The following is a 15,471-nucleotide window of genomic DNA, read 5'->3' as shown; positions in this document are numbered from 1 at the left end:
CATGGGGGAGGCTTCACTATTTCTGAAGTTTCTAAACGGTTGAAACTTATTGGAGGTTCCATGATGTCTGAATTTTCTAAAAAGTTGACACCTGCTAGAGGTTCCAGGACATCTGAAGATTCTAAAAAGTTCAAATTTGCTGGGGGTTCCCAGATATCAGAAGTTCCCAAAAAGTTGAAACGTCTGAGAGGGTCTGGTGCTTCGAAACACCTGACAGGTGCAGGAAGTTTTGAACTTTCATAAGTTGCTGAACAGTCTGCACCTGCAAGAGTTTCCAGGATTTTTGTAGTTTCTAAACAGCTGAAACGTGGAGGAGGTCTTGAAGTTTCAGAAGTTTCTAAAATGTTGGAACATGCAAGAGAATTCGGTGTTTCAAAACTTTCTGAAAAGGTGATACTTGTGGGAGACTTCCGTGATCCCACAGTTTTGAAAGAGCTGAAACTTGTGGAAGTGTTCAGCGAGTCCAAAGTGTTGGAACACGAGGAGATTTTTGAACTTTCTGAAGATTCCGAGCAGTTGTTTCCTTGGAGTCGCCTCAAATTGTCAAGCCTGAACACAGAAAAACAGAGAGTTAACAGGAGATTCAGACTGCTCAGAGCTGATCTTCGGTCTGATGTTGATCCGTCCAGGTTTTGATTGAGATGATGATCATACCTTGCAACAATGTCCTGAACTGGCAAGTCTCTTGATAGTGCGGTGTTCTCGGATAGCGTTAGGCTGTTTGGAGGGGCAGCTGGGGGAAGACTTTCCTCTTCGGTGCTGTTGAACCAAAACACAGTTAATCACATACCCTACAACCAACTCAAGACCAGTTTTCTGTTCTACAAATTATTGTCATACAAAATGTCATTTTGAAAGCCAGCCAAGAACTCAGTGGCACTTTTCCTGATCAAAAATGTAATGGGACTTGTGCAATAATGAATATTATGAATATTCATTATTAATGAATATAATGAAATTAATCTAGAGTTTTGAGATTACTAGTTCTGAGCAAAAGCATGAACACAAGAGTTTAACACTCATGTCAGCAGTCTGATATGCCGTGTGTTGAAACACTAACCTTTGATTTGAGTGCAACCTGTTGTCGACAAAGCTCCTTGTGATAAATGGATGGTTCAAGATGCCATCAGGGGTGATCCTCTCCTTCGCATCCCATTGGAGCATGGCCCTCAGCAGGTCCACACACTCCCTCAGCTCGTCTGGATCATCCTCCAGATCGTGACGTCGCTACAATGGAAAAAAATACAACAACAAAAAAATAAGTCAGCATCCCAAATTGACAATCAAGGAGGAAATTAGATTAAAGGCCTTCTCAGTGGGTCACCAGTGATTTTTGCAGACTTACCATCTCCAGCTTATCCAGGGTGCAACGTTCATCCTGCATTTGAAACGGAGGTTTCTTTTGCAAAAACGTCTTGGATGCCTAAAACATGAAAATAGTCACAGTATTAATGATGCACATGGCAATATTGTGTTAGGATGTACGGTCAACATTAAAACAATGAGTGAAAAATGTTAGAGGAGTTATGGTACCTTCAGTGTCCAGGAATCGTCCTTCTTTTTAAAGAAGTCTTGTGTCCTCAGCCCAGCATCCAACAGATGTTTTGGTGGGGGTCCCAGGACTTTGATGATGTTTCCCAACTGCAAAAACAAAATGTCGTCATTAAATTTGCTCCAAACAAGCCAAGTAATGGGACTGTCAAATCTGCAATGCTATATAGAAAATGTAGTCTATAAAAACTGAATCCCTTTTCAGAAAGGAGATTCTGCTTCATGCACGCATATAATGAATGACTTACTGTTTCGTGTTCGTTGTCGCCAAAAAAAAGATACGAACAACAGAGCATGAAGGCCATAACGCAACCCAGCGACCAGATGTCAATGGCTTCTGAGAAGGGCAGTCCGAATATTATTTCTGGTGCTCTGTGATGGAAGAAAGAATATAAATATTAGTTCCACTGTCAGATTGAATTATTACAAAATTCATGAAATATAAGATAAAGTGAACAGTGACAAACTGAATCACATTAATGTGAGTGAGTCGCCCACAGTGAGAGATGTCTCTGTGGTCATCTCATCAGTTCTTACCTAAATTGACATGGCTGAGCGATTTTTCCTGGCTCAGCTTGCGTTGTGAAGATCGCCACGCCAAAGTCTATAAGTTTGACCTTGAGTGGCTGATTGATTTCATCCACAAACATGATGTTGCCCATCTTCACATCTCTGTGGATTACACCAACTCTCTTCAGTCCATCAAAAGCCACAGCCAGCTGTGTGATTATGGCACGGATGTCATCAAGGGGCATCGGTTGGTAATGGTCCAAAATGTAATCCTTTAAGCTCTTATCAAGAAGTTCAAACTCCAAACTGATATTAAGACCAACAAACAATTCCCCGTGATACTTCACAATGTTGGCCTCGTCCAAATTCTTTGACTTAAGAAATTTCATCATCTTAGCCTGCAGGGAAAGAACATTTTAATGAGTGACATGACCGAATTAGCAATTCCTGAAATTTAGCAGCTTTTATAAAGTAGAATTTGTGGAAATAAATTTTTTTCCTACCTCACGATACATATGTGTTGTAAAAGTCCTTGGTGTTTTAACAGCCACTTCCTCATTGGTCCCTGGTTTGAGACATCTGTAGACTGTACCAAAACCACCCTGACCCAAGAGTTCCATAACATGGTAGGACTTCGGGATGGGCAAATTCTTGCGTTTGGACTTTCGGTTGTTGAACATCTTGAGTTTGTTTTCAGATGTAGATGTAGACTCATCTGAAAGCCTTGTGATTCCCATTGTGGAATGCACTGTCTCTGTAAAATACATGGTCTCTCTAAAATACACGGTCTCTCTAAAGCTGAATAATCTATCAGACTCAGTACAGTAACCGCTCACTAAAAGCTTTGTCTAATCTGGTCGAGCCTTAAGAACGCAACCTGTCTCTCTGAGTTGAATCGTCCAACTGCAGTCAGACAGCTGTGATCTACAAGTTGTAAGGCTCTGTTGCCATGGCAACCAGATTCCACTTGTGACCTTTCATCTGACTCAGCTTTTAATTCTCATTTTCAAAAATAACTTTATTGACAACAAGTATACAACATGCTAACAGATGAACGCAGTGAGCATATAACGACACTCAAATTACCAGGTCTGTTAAGACAGCAGTCGCTCTCGCCACAACACATAATAACAATTTATAATGAACTCTTATACCAGTAGCAGCCACAGGACCAAATTAAACACACAACACTTCTCACTTCTGGTTTGACATGAAAATAAACTGTTTAGATTAAATGAACTACATGAACACACATACTAGTGGCATTAGGAACAGCAAAATAAACAGCTGGATTTATCCTTTAATACTGGCGTGCATTTTTATAGGGTTACATTTTTGAATTGATGAACTAAAACTGAATGAACAAGTGAGGATGTGCTACAGACCATGTGTGTCGCAGAAATTGGTGTATACATAGCATCATGGTCATTTTGCTTTTTATTACACTGTCAATGGGGGAAAGTTGCCCCTTGTTGCCATGGCAACCATGTTAGCTTTTGTGCGTAGCCTCAACATAGACCCTGTTTGTGTTTTTACGTTATAAGGACAGGAACGTAATGTTACTTGTTGTAAAAATAGGTCCGCTTATACATGCATATGTGTTTCATGGAAGCACAAATATACAAATAATGACAAATAAATGAATTTTTCTGTGATTGTTCTGTCTCTCTGTCTGTCTGTCTTTATACAGAATCTATCCGACTATGGCCAATTTGTCTTCCCGGCTGCAAATGAAGAGATGAAGTTACATGACTCATAACATAAACTGTTGTGAGAGTCTCTTGTGAATTTTAGATTTAGTGTATCTCAAATGTACTATTTCGTGCGTCCGCTGAAGTGAGACCTCTGAGCCTTGCAGGAAAGTGTTGACTGCTACCTTATCAAAATGAGAATCAAGAACATTTTGTACATACTCTTCATTGTCTGAACTGGCATCGTTTCACGTTTGATGGACGATTTTTTTTTTATCTCGCAGCGCAGCCAGTCTATTCATTCTGCTTGGCAGACAAAACCGCTCGGCATATGGTCCATGACTGTCAACAGGTGGGTGCCATCTTTCATTAGCCTTTTAGATCACTCATCTCATTTTATTTGGATACATTTTCCAGAGGTGAACATACCGTCTGGTAATTGGTATGCCATCCTAGCAACCAGCCACAACACTAAAGTACACATTGTGTGGGTTTGCCTCTTGTTTCTCAGTTCATCCTTTAATGTGAGGACATCTAGACTGATCCTGCTCAAACTACCAGAGCATTTCTGTTGTCTGTCAGCCACCGGCCACATAGTGAATCCAAGATTTGAAACTCACGCGATTTGAATTTACCAGACAAATTGTCTTTTATTGTTTCGCATTACCTACTGGATACATTTCAGGAAAGGGACAGACTGTATTCCATCATTTTCCTCTTGATACCGAAGAGCTTGGATGCACTGCAGGTTTTCGTTGAACGAAAATAGCACGAACGCAACAGACTGTGATATAGCCAAGATGCAACAGTTCATTGTTGTTATACAGTATGATGTGAGGAACCGAACGATTGTTTGTTATCAGCATTCTTTTCAAATCGTGGAAGTCGACCAGAATATCCTTCATGGGTCGTCTCAATGGTATCTTGTGATGAGTGGCCAGACGAATTGACTGACCAACAGATGGAAATCTTTCCCGTCTCCTTGTAGCGACTTCTGTTTACCTTCTCTGTAAATGAAGTTGCTTTAGCCTGTAGAAGAAGGGTTTTTCCCTAATAGGCCAACATGCAATGTCAGGTACTTGTAATTTGACACCAGCTGCGTCGACTTGCTGCAGTGACAGAGAAAGAGACAACCACGTAGGAAAATCTGTTTCAAACTGACATCACTGTGTTAAAAACTGGTCTAAACCAAGAGATCCTCTTCATTGAGATGAGACTAAGTCCATAAAGAGCAAGCTAATGCATGTTATTTCAAACAAGTGAGATTACACTTAGTCCAAAAAAAAGCTCATGACAATCTAAATGGTATGTTGGATTTACTCAATAAAATTAGGATTAGGATTAAAATCCTACGAGAGCTTACAATAAATGAAAAATAAAATCGGGGGTTTAGTTTAAAAGAAAACCCTTAATCTTTTGGAACACCTGACGTCATTTGGAGTTTTGCTTTTAAACATATGCAGGTGATTTCAGTGGAGGCTTTGTTCCACCCACAGCGATAAAAATCTTGGCCTTTAATGAGCGCAGAGCTTGGATTTAGACATTTCAGACATTATTTCCCTCCACGTGCTGTGGACCTGAATGAATTCAACTCAGTCTCCTACCACAGCCCCAAAACAAAATGTGCGAAAACAAAGCTTTCCCCTGTTAATCAGCGATCCCAGGCTCTCAGCCTATAAAAAATACTAACAATAGAAGCAGGATAGCATTGTAAGTGGTGGAAAATACCAACAATGACATTGTGTTGAGTGCCAGCAGCAGTAGGAAAAAAACACTGCCTCTGCGAAATACAGCAGTCACCACAGTCCTGAAGAGAAATGGCCCCATCACGAGGCTTGCTGTATATACAATTAGATAATCTGTTTACCTGTAAGTCACAGATTATGGTCATTGTTTGCCACTAGAGGTAATTTATGAAAAGAAAGAATTCAGAATGGGTTTTTCAGTTTAATTCTTTTTAAAGCCAAAGCATAAGTATATCTTAATGAAGAAAAAAAAATCTATGTTTAAAAGCACTGAGAGCTTTTAATGTTGTCTACACCAAATTGAAATCTTTCTGTGTTTTACGTACTGATATGCAGTGATTTACATTTTCCAGCAGGTGCCAGCAAACCTAAGCTATTTACAATCACTGTTTCGTTGTTAAAAAAAAAAATGATTCAAGGTTGAAGGTATTCTCCATGGGAATGCAGTTCTTATATGTCTTCAATGCACAGTTTTATTAAGACAGTCCTACTAAAGGCAAAACGAGCATTCATCAGTAATGGGATTCAATAATTCAGTCAGTCAGCAGTGATGTGGTGTTTTGTATCAGTTTAGTTCGATGCCTCATGAAATCAAGACCGTGATAAAGGTCAGTGAATTATTTATGTTTTACTGTGGTGGTTCTTCTATTCTTTTTCCTGGGCTACTGGCTTTTGCTCTGTTTAGGTTTCTAAATAATGTAATCCTTTAATATCAGAGAAGATCTAAAAGATATAGTAAAGCAGGAGCATTTCTGGAGCACGGGTAGGAATCTGTCTGTGAAACAGAAACCAAACTGTCAGCAGAGGTCAAGGGTGAACACTGAAAGGACAAACTGAGTCCTCTTCAGTCTGCTTTTCACTGTTTCCTGTCATCACTTTGTAATCACAGACTGCCTAGAAATATAAAGAAGATATAGTACATGGCATTCTCAAGTTTTTTCAAACGTTCGATGGCTCCAACACATGCTCTTCCTCCGACTAACATTTATACAAACTTTATAATGTATAAATTTGGTCATTTTGGAAAGATTTCAAGTGATGAAGTCAGTTAAATAATGTCTGATGATTTAATCGTGGTTTGTTTGTTTTTTGCATGTACATCTATTGTCACAAAATCACTCCTGCAATTTGTTTTGATTAGATTTGTCATTTGTCTTTGGCTTCATTGCAGCTGTTGCAGAGACATCAAGACTTTCATCACTCCAAGGTTTTTGGATCCTAAAAATAAACTTCACAATAAAATGAAGTTATTTTGAACTATATTAAGTAATATTTAATTTCTATGCATCTCCCCATCATTCTGTCTATCCATTTATTCATCTGTGTGTGTTTATGTATATGTATACTGTATTTGTGCAAAATAAGAAAGTAGATCCCTTTATATGTAGACAGTTTCTGCTTCAAACATGCTGCATGGTTTAAAATGGTACCACATATATGGTGTACCCAACAGTTGCATGATGTTAATTGTCTGCATAATAATTTGATGGCAGATAAAACTGGTAAAATCAATGTGTGAAACCAAATTGTTTGCCTGCTTTATTTGCACCGAAACTTTGCATCAACTAGTAACACGAAGCAACACTGACAGCCTGCACTGTTACATTTTGCCATTTCTAGGCATTTTCCTAGTATATGTACTGTATGTTCCCATAGTTTCGAGAGAGTCACACCTTTTCTCATAGCTTGGGTCGTCCTGCGACTATTCATCATGTGCGAATCATCTAAATATATATACAATCTAACATGTAGTGATTAACATCAACCAATGTGAAAACGTTACCATCTATAGCCAGTAGAGGGCGCTCTAGGTTTGAAACAGAAGGTGGCGGCGAGCCAACCTGCCTTTAAACTCCACAGAAGAAGAAGATAAAATGCCCCTTTTAACTTTATAATTTAAAGGCATTAGGAAGACTGAGCAACTGTCCCTTTTGTCTGGAATTCACACTGCTTTAGTCTGTTTTCCACGGTCACCAAAGTTGAAATTGTGTCCATTCCAGTTTAGATGGCGAATTAGCTAGCCGTCAGTCAGCTGTTAGCTTGTTAGCTTTAGCCATCAGCGCCCTGAATCCCTCCCGAGGAGTCCCGATCCTTCATCCTCTTCCTCAGCTGCTCAGAGGCGACATCGAGGATGAATAATTCAGTGGATTCAGAGATGTGGAAGAAAACCGGGAGCTTGGTGAACTTGTTTAGACTTGCTTTATGTGTTAATTTAGCTTGATAATTGTGTAGTGGAATAATTTGCCTTTTTGAAGACTTGGATTTTGTGAAATGAATTTCTAAATAAATGTGACTGATAGTGTAGTACGATAGCTGTCTGTCATGATGCGACTGATGGCAGCCAGTTTCTATCGCTGATGTAGATTAGTAGGCTATATAGGCTATAAATATCAACAGATATTTTAAAATGTATAAGCTAGAAGTTAAATCGATAAAATACAAAAAAAAAGTTTAAGGTGGTTCATTATTGTTTGAGGTGATTTTGAAAAATATTAATTATCATTGGTTGATTTAAATGTTATTAATTAAAACTATTTTTGGTCGTACTTTTTAAGATGATTTGGACAAGAAAATACATTTTCATATAAAAATATTAAACCAAAAGTGACATTACATGTGTTTGTAGACGATGGGGGCGCTGTAGTCGACTGTAATCTCTCTTTTTCTTTTTCTTTTTTTTTTTTTTTTTGATCTCCTTTGTATAAAGTTTCAGGTCGAAGTCCAGCTGAGTGAAGTTGTTTTGTGTTGGAGGGAGAAAGGTGTGACATGACATGGACGTGGAGAGTTTGACCTGAAGTTCTTCCCTGGAGTTTGGAGGTGAAGCCTCCCCCCTCCTCCTCTTCTCTCTCTCTCTCTCTCTCTCCTCCTCTCTCCGTCTCTCCCCGGCTCTCTCCCTCTCTCCCCCAGTGTGTGAGCGGGGCAGCTGGCGGTCTGTGCTCGGCTCACTGCTTAGCAATGGCGATGCGGGCTGGCCACCTCTTCCCTCCGTGTCTCCTCGCCGCGGCTTTGCTGCTGCTGCTCGCCGGCGGACCGCGGCCGGCGCTGTGCTGTCCGAGCCGCTGCTTGTGTTTCCGAACCACCGTGAGATGTATGCATCTGAACCTGGAAACCGTGCCAGCCGTCTCTCCGCAGACTACCATTCTGTAAGTCGCCTTTTTCCTCCCTCCTTTGCCAACTAACGGGAACCGAACCGGCTGGTAGAAAGAAGAAAGGGACGGGCTTTTCAAAACTCTTGGTTGAAGTTACTTCTGGTTGTAAGAGTTAAGAGGAACTTTTTGTTGTTGTTGCTTTATTGCTATGCCAGTGAGCGATTTGCCTTGAAATTGCAACAAAGGGGGGCCGTGGAAGTCTTGTGGAAGTCCTCCTGTCCTGTGATGGTCAGCAGAGGTTACTCCAGTGTCCTGCAGAAGTTTGCAGAAAGTTCTGACACCTGCCAGAGAGTTCACCTTGGGCATGTTGGGGTTAAGGAAGAAGGGCTTGAAGGGTCAAACAGCTGTGTGAAGTCAGCCACAAGTGGTTTCTGAGAGCTGGTGAAGTCCTGTGGTAACAGTCCCCTTCATGCAGATGAATGAGATCTATTGAAGCACAGCCACAGTCGCTGTGATGTTACAATCTTCTGTCAGTCCGGAGCAGTTCTTTGTGATTGAGACGTCAGATTGTGTTAAGTGATCAGACTGATGTGCAGTTTTATGAGGTTAGCTGCTTGTGACACTTGATCCCACATCCAGGTACATGCACCAGACTTGAAGATGGATTATGTTGACTCTGTTAACTCCTCGTGGACTCTGTTAAACTGCTTTGCAACAATTTAGCCTTTTAATATGTTTACGAGCAGTGTCGTTTCCAGGGGTGCTTAGTAACTGGCTCTTATTTTAAAAAACAGCATGCTTGAAGCATCTCGCAGTGACATTATGTAACATACATGCACACAGAGCTTCAATAGTGGGAAGCAGTCAAATGGCCCGTTTACATTAACTGTAATCAGATGAAAAACAGAGCTACATTTCCAGTGGATAGAACCAGACTCATCAGTTAGAAGAGCTTACATGATATAATTTTAATAAGCCCAATGTGATTATTTAGGATCCATGTAACTAAGCCAACCTCCAGGTCTTCATATTTCAATGGGTCCCTTGCTTTGAGAAAGTGTGCACTTGGTTTTGAGGGAAGATTGTTATTCCAAGGCAGCCTGTGTGGGTCTTTTTGCCAATTTATTACAGAGACATAACACAGCCCTATGCTCTATGAAATGTTTGTGATTGTACTTGAGCTACACAGGTTAAACTGCTTGTTTTTCTCCGTTTGCCGTGAAAGTAATGAAATTCTTCTTATCTGCCAAGCACTTCTGAGCCCGTGCTGTTTTGTCACGAGCACTCTCCCACAGTCACTCAGTTAGACAGGGCTCCTTTTTGATGCCGCTCGGCCAGAAGTGCCTCAGAGCCAAGGGAGCACAATCTGTCCGGTCCTCCAAATATGCGGCACCCTTTGTGCTTGATTGGCCGGCGAGATCTTGTTGTGCATTTCAGGCCACAATACATGGACCCTATAAATAGCTCCATTCAGCCTGTGCGCACTGGAGGGAGGGGGGCACCTCAGCGGGCTGATACCACTGGAACACACTCAGAGTTAGTCTCTCTCGCCCTCTCATCGTCGGTCTGTGGTCAGCTGTAAAGCCATGTCAGGGAACCCACAGTCAGCCCTCCCCCCAAAAGGAAAGATGAAAGTCCACACTTCACCACGCCAATGAAAGGATTGCTTGAGTCTTCCGTAGGATGCTTCTTAATCTGTTGGAGAGCATGTTGTGGTTTTCCAGAAGCTTTTAATGCTGGTGAGCTTTGAAGCTGCAGCCACTTGTCGCTTTCCACCCACCCCCCTTGCTCGGATGTCATGTCAGGACGTGAATGTTGCACCTACCCAGCTTGTCCCTCTTTGTCTGCACTGAGAAAACCTCTCTGCACCACAGCACTGTTTCCCTTGAAATGTCACCAAACTTTTCCATTGGCGATTGTCTTGTTCCTGATTGCTGTTGCTGATCTTCCTTGCCATGCACCACGTCAGTAAAGTGTATAGGTCTGGCTTTCAATATGGGCTGTTCACTTTTTTTATTCCTTGTGCAGCTTTCGGGTGATAATGCAGTATAAGTGGTGTCCTCGGGGCTGGAGCCCCACAGCTTTTCAGGATTAAGTAACAGCTGGCGAAGATATGTTTGTGGTATAGACACTTGACCTGGAGCTATGTGCTGTATCGGTATGGGGACCGCATTCCTCTCACCACCTGGCAGCATGCCATCCCAGGAATTCAAAATAATATTATAAGGGTGTGAGATGATCCTCCATATGAGCCTTGAGTGCACAGGTAGTGGAGCATGACTGCACACTTGGGTTAGTCTAGACAAGGAAATTCTGCTAAATCCAGAAAGTATGAATTAAAATCTATATGAAGCAGTATTATATACAAATATAGCCACAAAACACCGCTGAAAACTGTGTGATTAATGAAGGAGCCCAAGTAGAATGACTTTTTGTTGGGTGCACACTCACAATCAGTTGCAGCAATGCTGGAAACACACTGCTAATAATAGTGGCAGGAGTTGCAGCAATGGCAGATCGTTGTTTGAATTTTTTTTTGAAGTTGTAACTGCAGCTCTGATCAAAGTTGTTAAGCTCCTAAGTGTAAAGTGATCAGTGCAGAGACAGCTGTAGCTGCTTATTCTCAGCTCTCCATCAACACGGCTCGATACTGAACTAATCCACTGCATGGCTTTTAAATGAAAAGCTCACTTCAGGCCCTCAGAGCTGCTTTGAGAAATTTGTTTGAGACTTGTTCTCAAAAATAAGACAGATTAATTGCCCAATTTAATCTTTAGACTTGATTTTACATTTTCCAGTACATATTTGGAGATATCTGACATATAAATATGAAATAACCGGATCACTTTACAATTATAGTTTCCTTTGAGGTTGATTTAATTCAGTACTGTTGTGTGAGTCCTCGGTTTCATTCGATATCCTTCGATCAGTGCCACATGTCACACAAATAGGGATTTCTATTTCCTGATTTGACCTTACACATTGGGAAAGTCCAGCATGCCAAATGTTGTGGAGAGTTGCTTTTATTTGTTGTCCTCTTAAATCTTCCCGTATCATAAAGTTCTTCAAACTCAGAACATCTTTCTTTGTTTCCTGTGGGCCACTTCAGTAGAAAACCTAAAGTGCACTACTGCACATGGGCTGTGTGCCAAGAAACATGGAGGGATATTTTTTTTTCTTTTTCTTTCTAGCCTGCATTTATTTTTCAGCTGTTTTCTCTGTGGACTGTCTGTTTGAGGCTGCACAGTAAATTACTTTCCCTTTCTTTAACGAAACTGCTCCATATCTTCTCATGGATTTCCTTTGTCTTTCCATTAGCACATATTTTCATCAAATATTTGCCTTTTTTTTTAATGGAATTGCCTTTGCAGCTCCAAAACGCCTCAAGTCAAGAACTTACAACTTTGCAAAGTTTTGGCAGTGACATGAAGTGTAAATATGTGAGACATGATTAATGTGTTTTTGTCTGTCTTATTTTATTAGGCTTAATGTATCCAAACTTCAAAAAGATTAACATGGAAAACACTGACACTGCTGAACTCTACAGATAGTTTGGATGTGGTAATTGTGAGTGCAGCCATTCAGAAACGGGAAAGTACTGATTGCGATGCAGTGCGCTATGTCGCTATGAAGAGCAAAGAGGGTAGAACTGGAAAATATTTTACTATTGAGATAAATCCAGTTACTTAAATTGGGGGAAACAAAGGGCTTTAGAGCATTGATACATTGTTGTAAAATGTCAGAACACACAAAACACTGTTCAAGTATGTAATTTCTTGCTCGTGGGAGCAATGGATTGTGTGTCCGTGTCACGAGGGGGAAACTGCTGGTTGTGGGTTAGCAGCGTCATTGCACTGGGGATTTGTGTCACTGTGTCAGGGAGCAAAAGACTTTTCATCATCTCTCTGTAAATATCGGCTCCCCCTCTGCCTGCTCACCGCCTCAAAGAGTGTCCTTTTTCTGACTGACAGTGAGTCAGAGAAAATAAGAGGAGTCCCAGTGGAATTTGCTGCAGTCAGGTTTTGTGAGGCACTCGGTCTCTGCAGCATTATGGAATGCAAAGCCAGAAATCCCCCCCAAAGCTTTGCTCATTTGCACAGGGAGATTGGGCCCAAGATAGTTGTTGAAAGAAACTCCACTGGCCCCTTCCTGTGCTCATCCAGCCTCGAACAGCTGCTGCATGTGTTTCACAATTCTTCTCAATTAGTTCCAGATAATTGATCTTACACGAATGCACACTATGTACAGTTTAAACTTGACCTTGACTCCAGCCGTTATATTGAGAGGTGGTGATGAGAATCTGAGAAGTTGCACATCAGATAGTCCAAATGACCCAATTACGAGGATATAAAATAGTACACTTAAGAAAGAAATAGGAGCAGAAACATCGCTGAACAACATCAGAAGCATTGCAACTGTCAGCTGATTGACTTTTGTCTTTCGGTGGAAGTGTCCTTTTGGCAACACACTGAAGCCCAGCGTTGTTCCGAACTGACGGCCAGCACCTTACATGGCTGTAAAGTCCCATTTCGTGTGTGTGCGAGTGTGTTTTTTGCGTGTGCTATCAGTGAATGCGATTGATCATTTCTGGACTTTCAGGTCTGCTCAAACAAGGACAGAACTGTCTGGGACAGCGGGTCCGAAAAGCCACAACCTCAGTGAAGAAAAATACACAATAGTTCAGTTTCATTGTGCACGTTTTAACCTGATATAGCAGGAAAGAGGATCACAGTACACCAGCACAGCAAAATAATCAGATAGTAGGAATGTAATGAGGTGAATTTTAACCCTAACCCTATCAGTCAGGCTACATCGATTCTTATTTGAAAAAACAAACAAATTAGCCCCCATGCATCCAGAGGCATTGAGAGGAGTTAATGGGCTCCTCTTATGCAGAACGATGACAAAAACGAAGCATGGAACGGTGGGAGCATTAGAACCATTTGCAAATGACATGGCGTGAACTCTCCACGTAAGTCGAGGGGAAAATGAGCCGGTTTACGTTTAATGTTGCGGTGAACCTGTGTAATCAGGTTTGATTGCAGTGCTCTCAGCTTAAGTTGGGCGTAATACTTGCTGAGCAAGGTGAAAGCAAGTGAAATGGAATATGAACTCAGTCAACTGGCACAAGAAGAAGAAAATAAGAGTCTGAAGAAATGAATCCTAGAATGGTTGTACCTGGAGGTTGCTCAGTCATCTGTTGTTAGACTCTTCAGTTTCATGTTGTAAAACAATCCATCAAACAGTTCTTACTAGTTGAAGGTGTGTGTGTGTGTGTATGTGTGTGTGTGAGCACATTGACATATGATTGTGGCTGAGATAGTTCATGCCTCAGAGTAATAGAAAATAGTTCTTTGTGCACATATGTGAGTAGATGGACAAAAAACTTGATGAATTTACAGTTGAGTGTTCTGACAAGCTGGGAAAGTGGCAGTCTGATAGATCCCCCAGCCACAAAGCCTCATACATTTACTGCATTTAGGCTTTCTTTGTCATTTTAATATTTAATTATTGTAGTACAGGTTGTTGTTTTACTGTGGCTGTCACACAATGAAAGCACTGGTGGTAAAACAAGCTGAGATAGTCTGACTCATGGTAAAACGTTAGTGTGAATGAAGCGAGTATTAAAAGCACATTACAGAGACCGAGCAAGCACAAGAAGAAACACAAAGATATTCCATCAATAACTTTCTCTTTTGAAAACAAAAGTCGTGTTTCACATGAAATGGTACAAATTGCAGTGAAATCCAAACTGTTTCTATCCAGGTTTGAATTAGTCTTTGAGTGTTTTTTTTTTTTTTTTTTTGCTGATTTGAAAAGAATCCATTCCATGACTCAGCACCGTGATGTAATCCAGACTGTAAGCTGTGTAGCGACATTGTTTCAGACCATTTGTAAAGAGTTCAACTCCTCGATTTGATGTGGCTTTTTATTATGTCACCAACACTCATATGCTGTTTGCTACCAGCGTGTTTCCAGTTAAATGACTGAAGCACAGTGTTTACTGGCCCATAACCACACCCACCACAGTCTGACACATTTCTGAAGGAAACGCTGTGCTGACAGTAGTTCAGTATACAGCAAAGTAGATTGTTTAAGCTATATTGAACCTTGCGGTATGTCACAAGGTAATTAAAGATCTTTTAGAGGCTGCAGCAGCTTCTTTCTCCAACCTATACAGACTTGAAACTTCCTTTAAATCCTGCTTCAGCAGTAAATAAGTTCTTTTAGACTTTTATTCTCGAGTTTGTTTTTATTGCCTCCATGATTAAGGAGTGTCTTAATCAGTTTAAGGCCACGTTTATGCAATGTTTCAAGTGTAAATCATCATTTCTGTTTCAGGAAAGTTTTGTGTTTATTCAGCAGAGCTTTGTAAACGATGTTTGTTTTCATGAAAATGACAGAAATGACATGGATGCAACGTCATTACAGGTCCTGTGTGTGTGTGTGTGTGTGTGTGTGTGTGTGTGTGTGTGTGTGTGTGTGTGTGTGTGTGTGTGTGTGTGTGTTTGTGTGTGTGTGTGTGTGGGGGGGGGGGTTGCTTGCAGTCAAATGTCTTTCATGTTGCTGCTCAACATATTTTATTGAATCATGGCATCAAGAAACAAGAAGTGCGCTGCAATAGATTCATATGAGTGTGTGTGTGTGTGTGTGTGTGTACTAGGGCTGCATAATATCTGGCTAACATTTGATAGTTAGGACTGGGCTATTGAAGCAATCATGTTGACAGGGCTTTATCGGGTTTATCATATTCTTATTTGTTCACATTTACCTTGCTGAACTCTCTCGACACACTTTTTGACCGCAGACACTCACGTTTGCCTAGTGGGTGGGTATCTGGGGCAGTATTGCTCCTTTGATAAGGCAAATATGTTGACATGCAGA

The 15,471-nt window shown here is 40.9% G+C and overlaps 1 protein-coding gene across 1 annotated transcript in view; it reads left to right on the top strand.

Annotated features, from left to right (window-relative positions):
• The first annotated feature begins 8,432 nt into the window (after window positions 1-8,432).
• The window catches only part of pxdn (peroxidasin), a 55,717-nt gene continuing 48,678 nt past the window's right edge, over window positions 8,433-15,471 (top strand). The window contains exon 1 of the mRNA XM_030117121.1: window positions 8,433-8,640. Coding sequence (XP_029972981.1) covers window positions 8,453-8,640 — 188 coding nt within the window. The 5' untranslated portion in view covers window positions 8,433-8,452. The remainder of the gene's footprint in view (window positions 8,641-15,471) is intronic.

This window comes from Salarias fasciatus, chromosome 19 (genome assembly GCF_902148845.1).
Source record: "Salarias fasciatus chromosome 19, fSalaFa1.1, whole genome shotgun sequence".
In the NCBI taxonomy this organism is placed as follows: Eukaryota; Metazoa; Chordata; class Actinopteri; order Blenniiformes; family Blenniidae; genus Salarias; species Salarias fasciatus.
The sequence above is the reverse complement of the archived record's forward strand: the minus strand, read 5'-3'. Positions and strand labels throughout refer to the sequence as shown.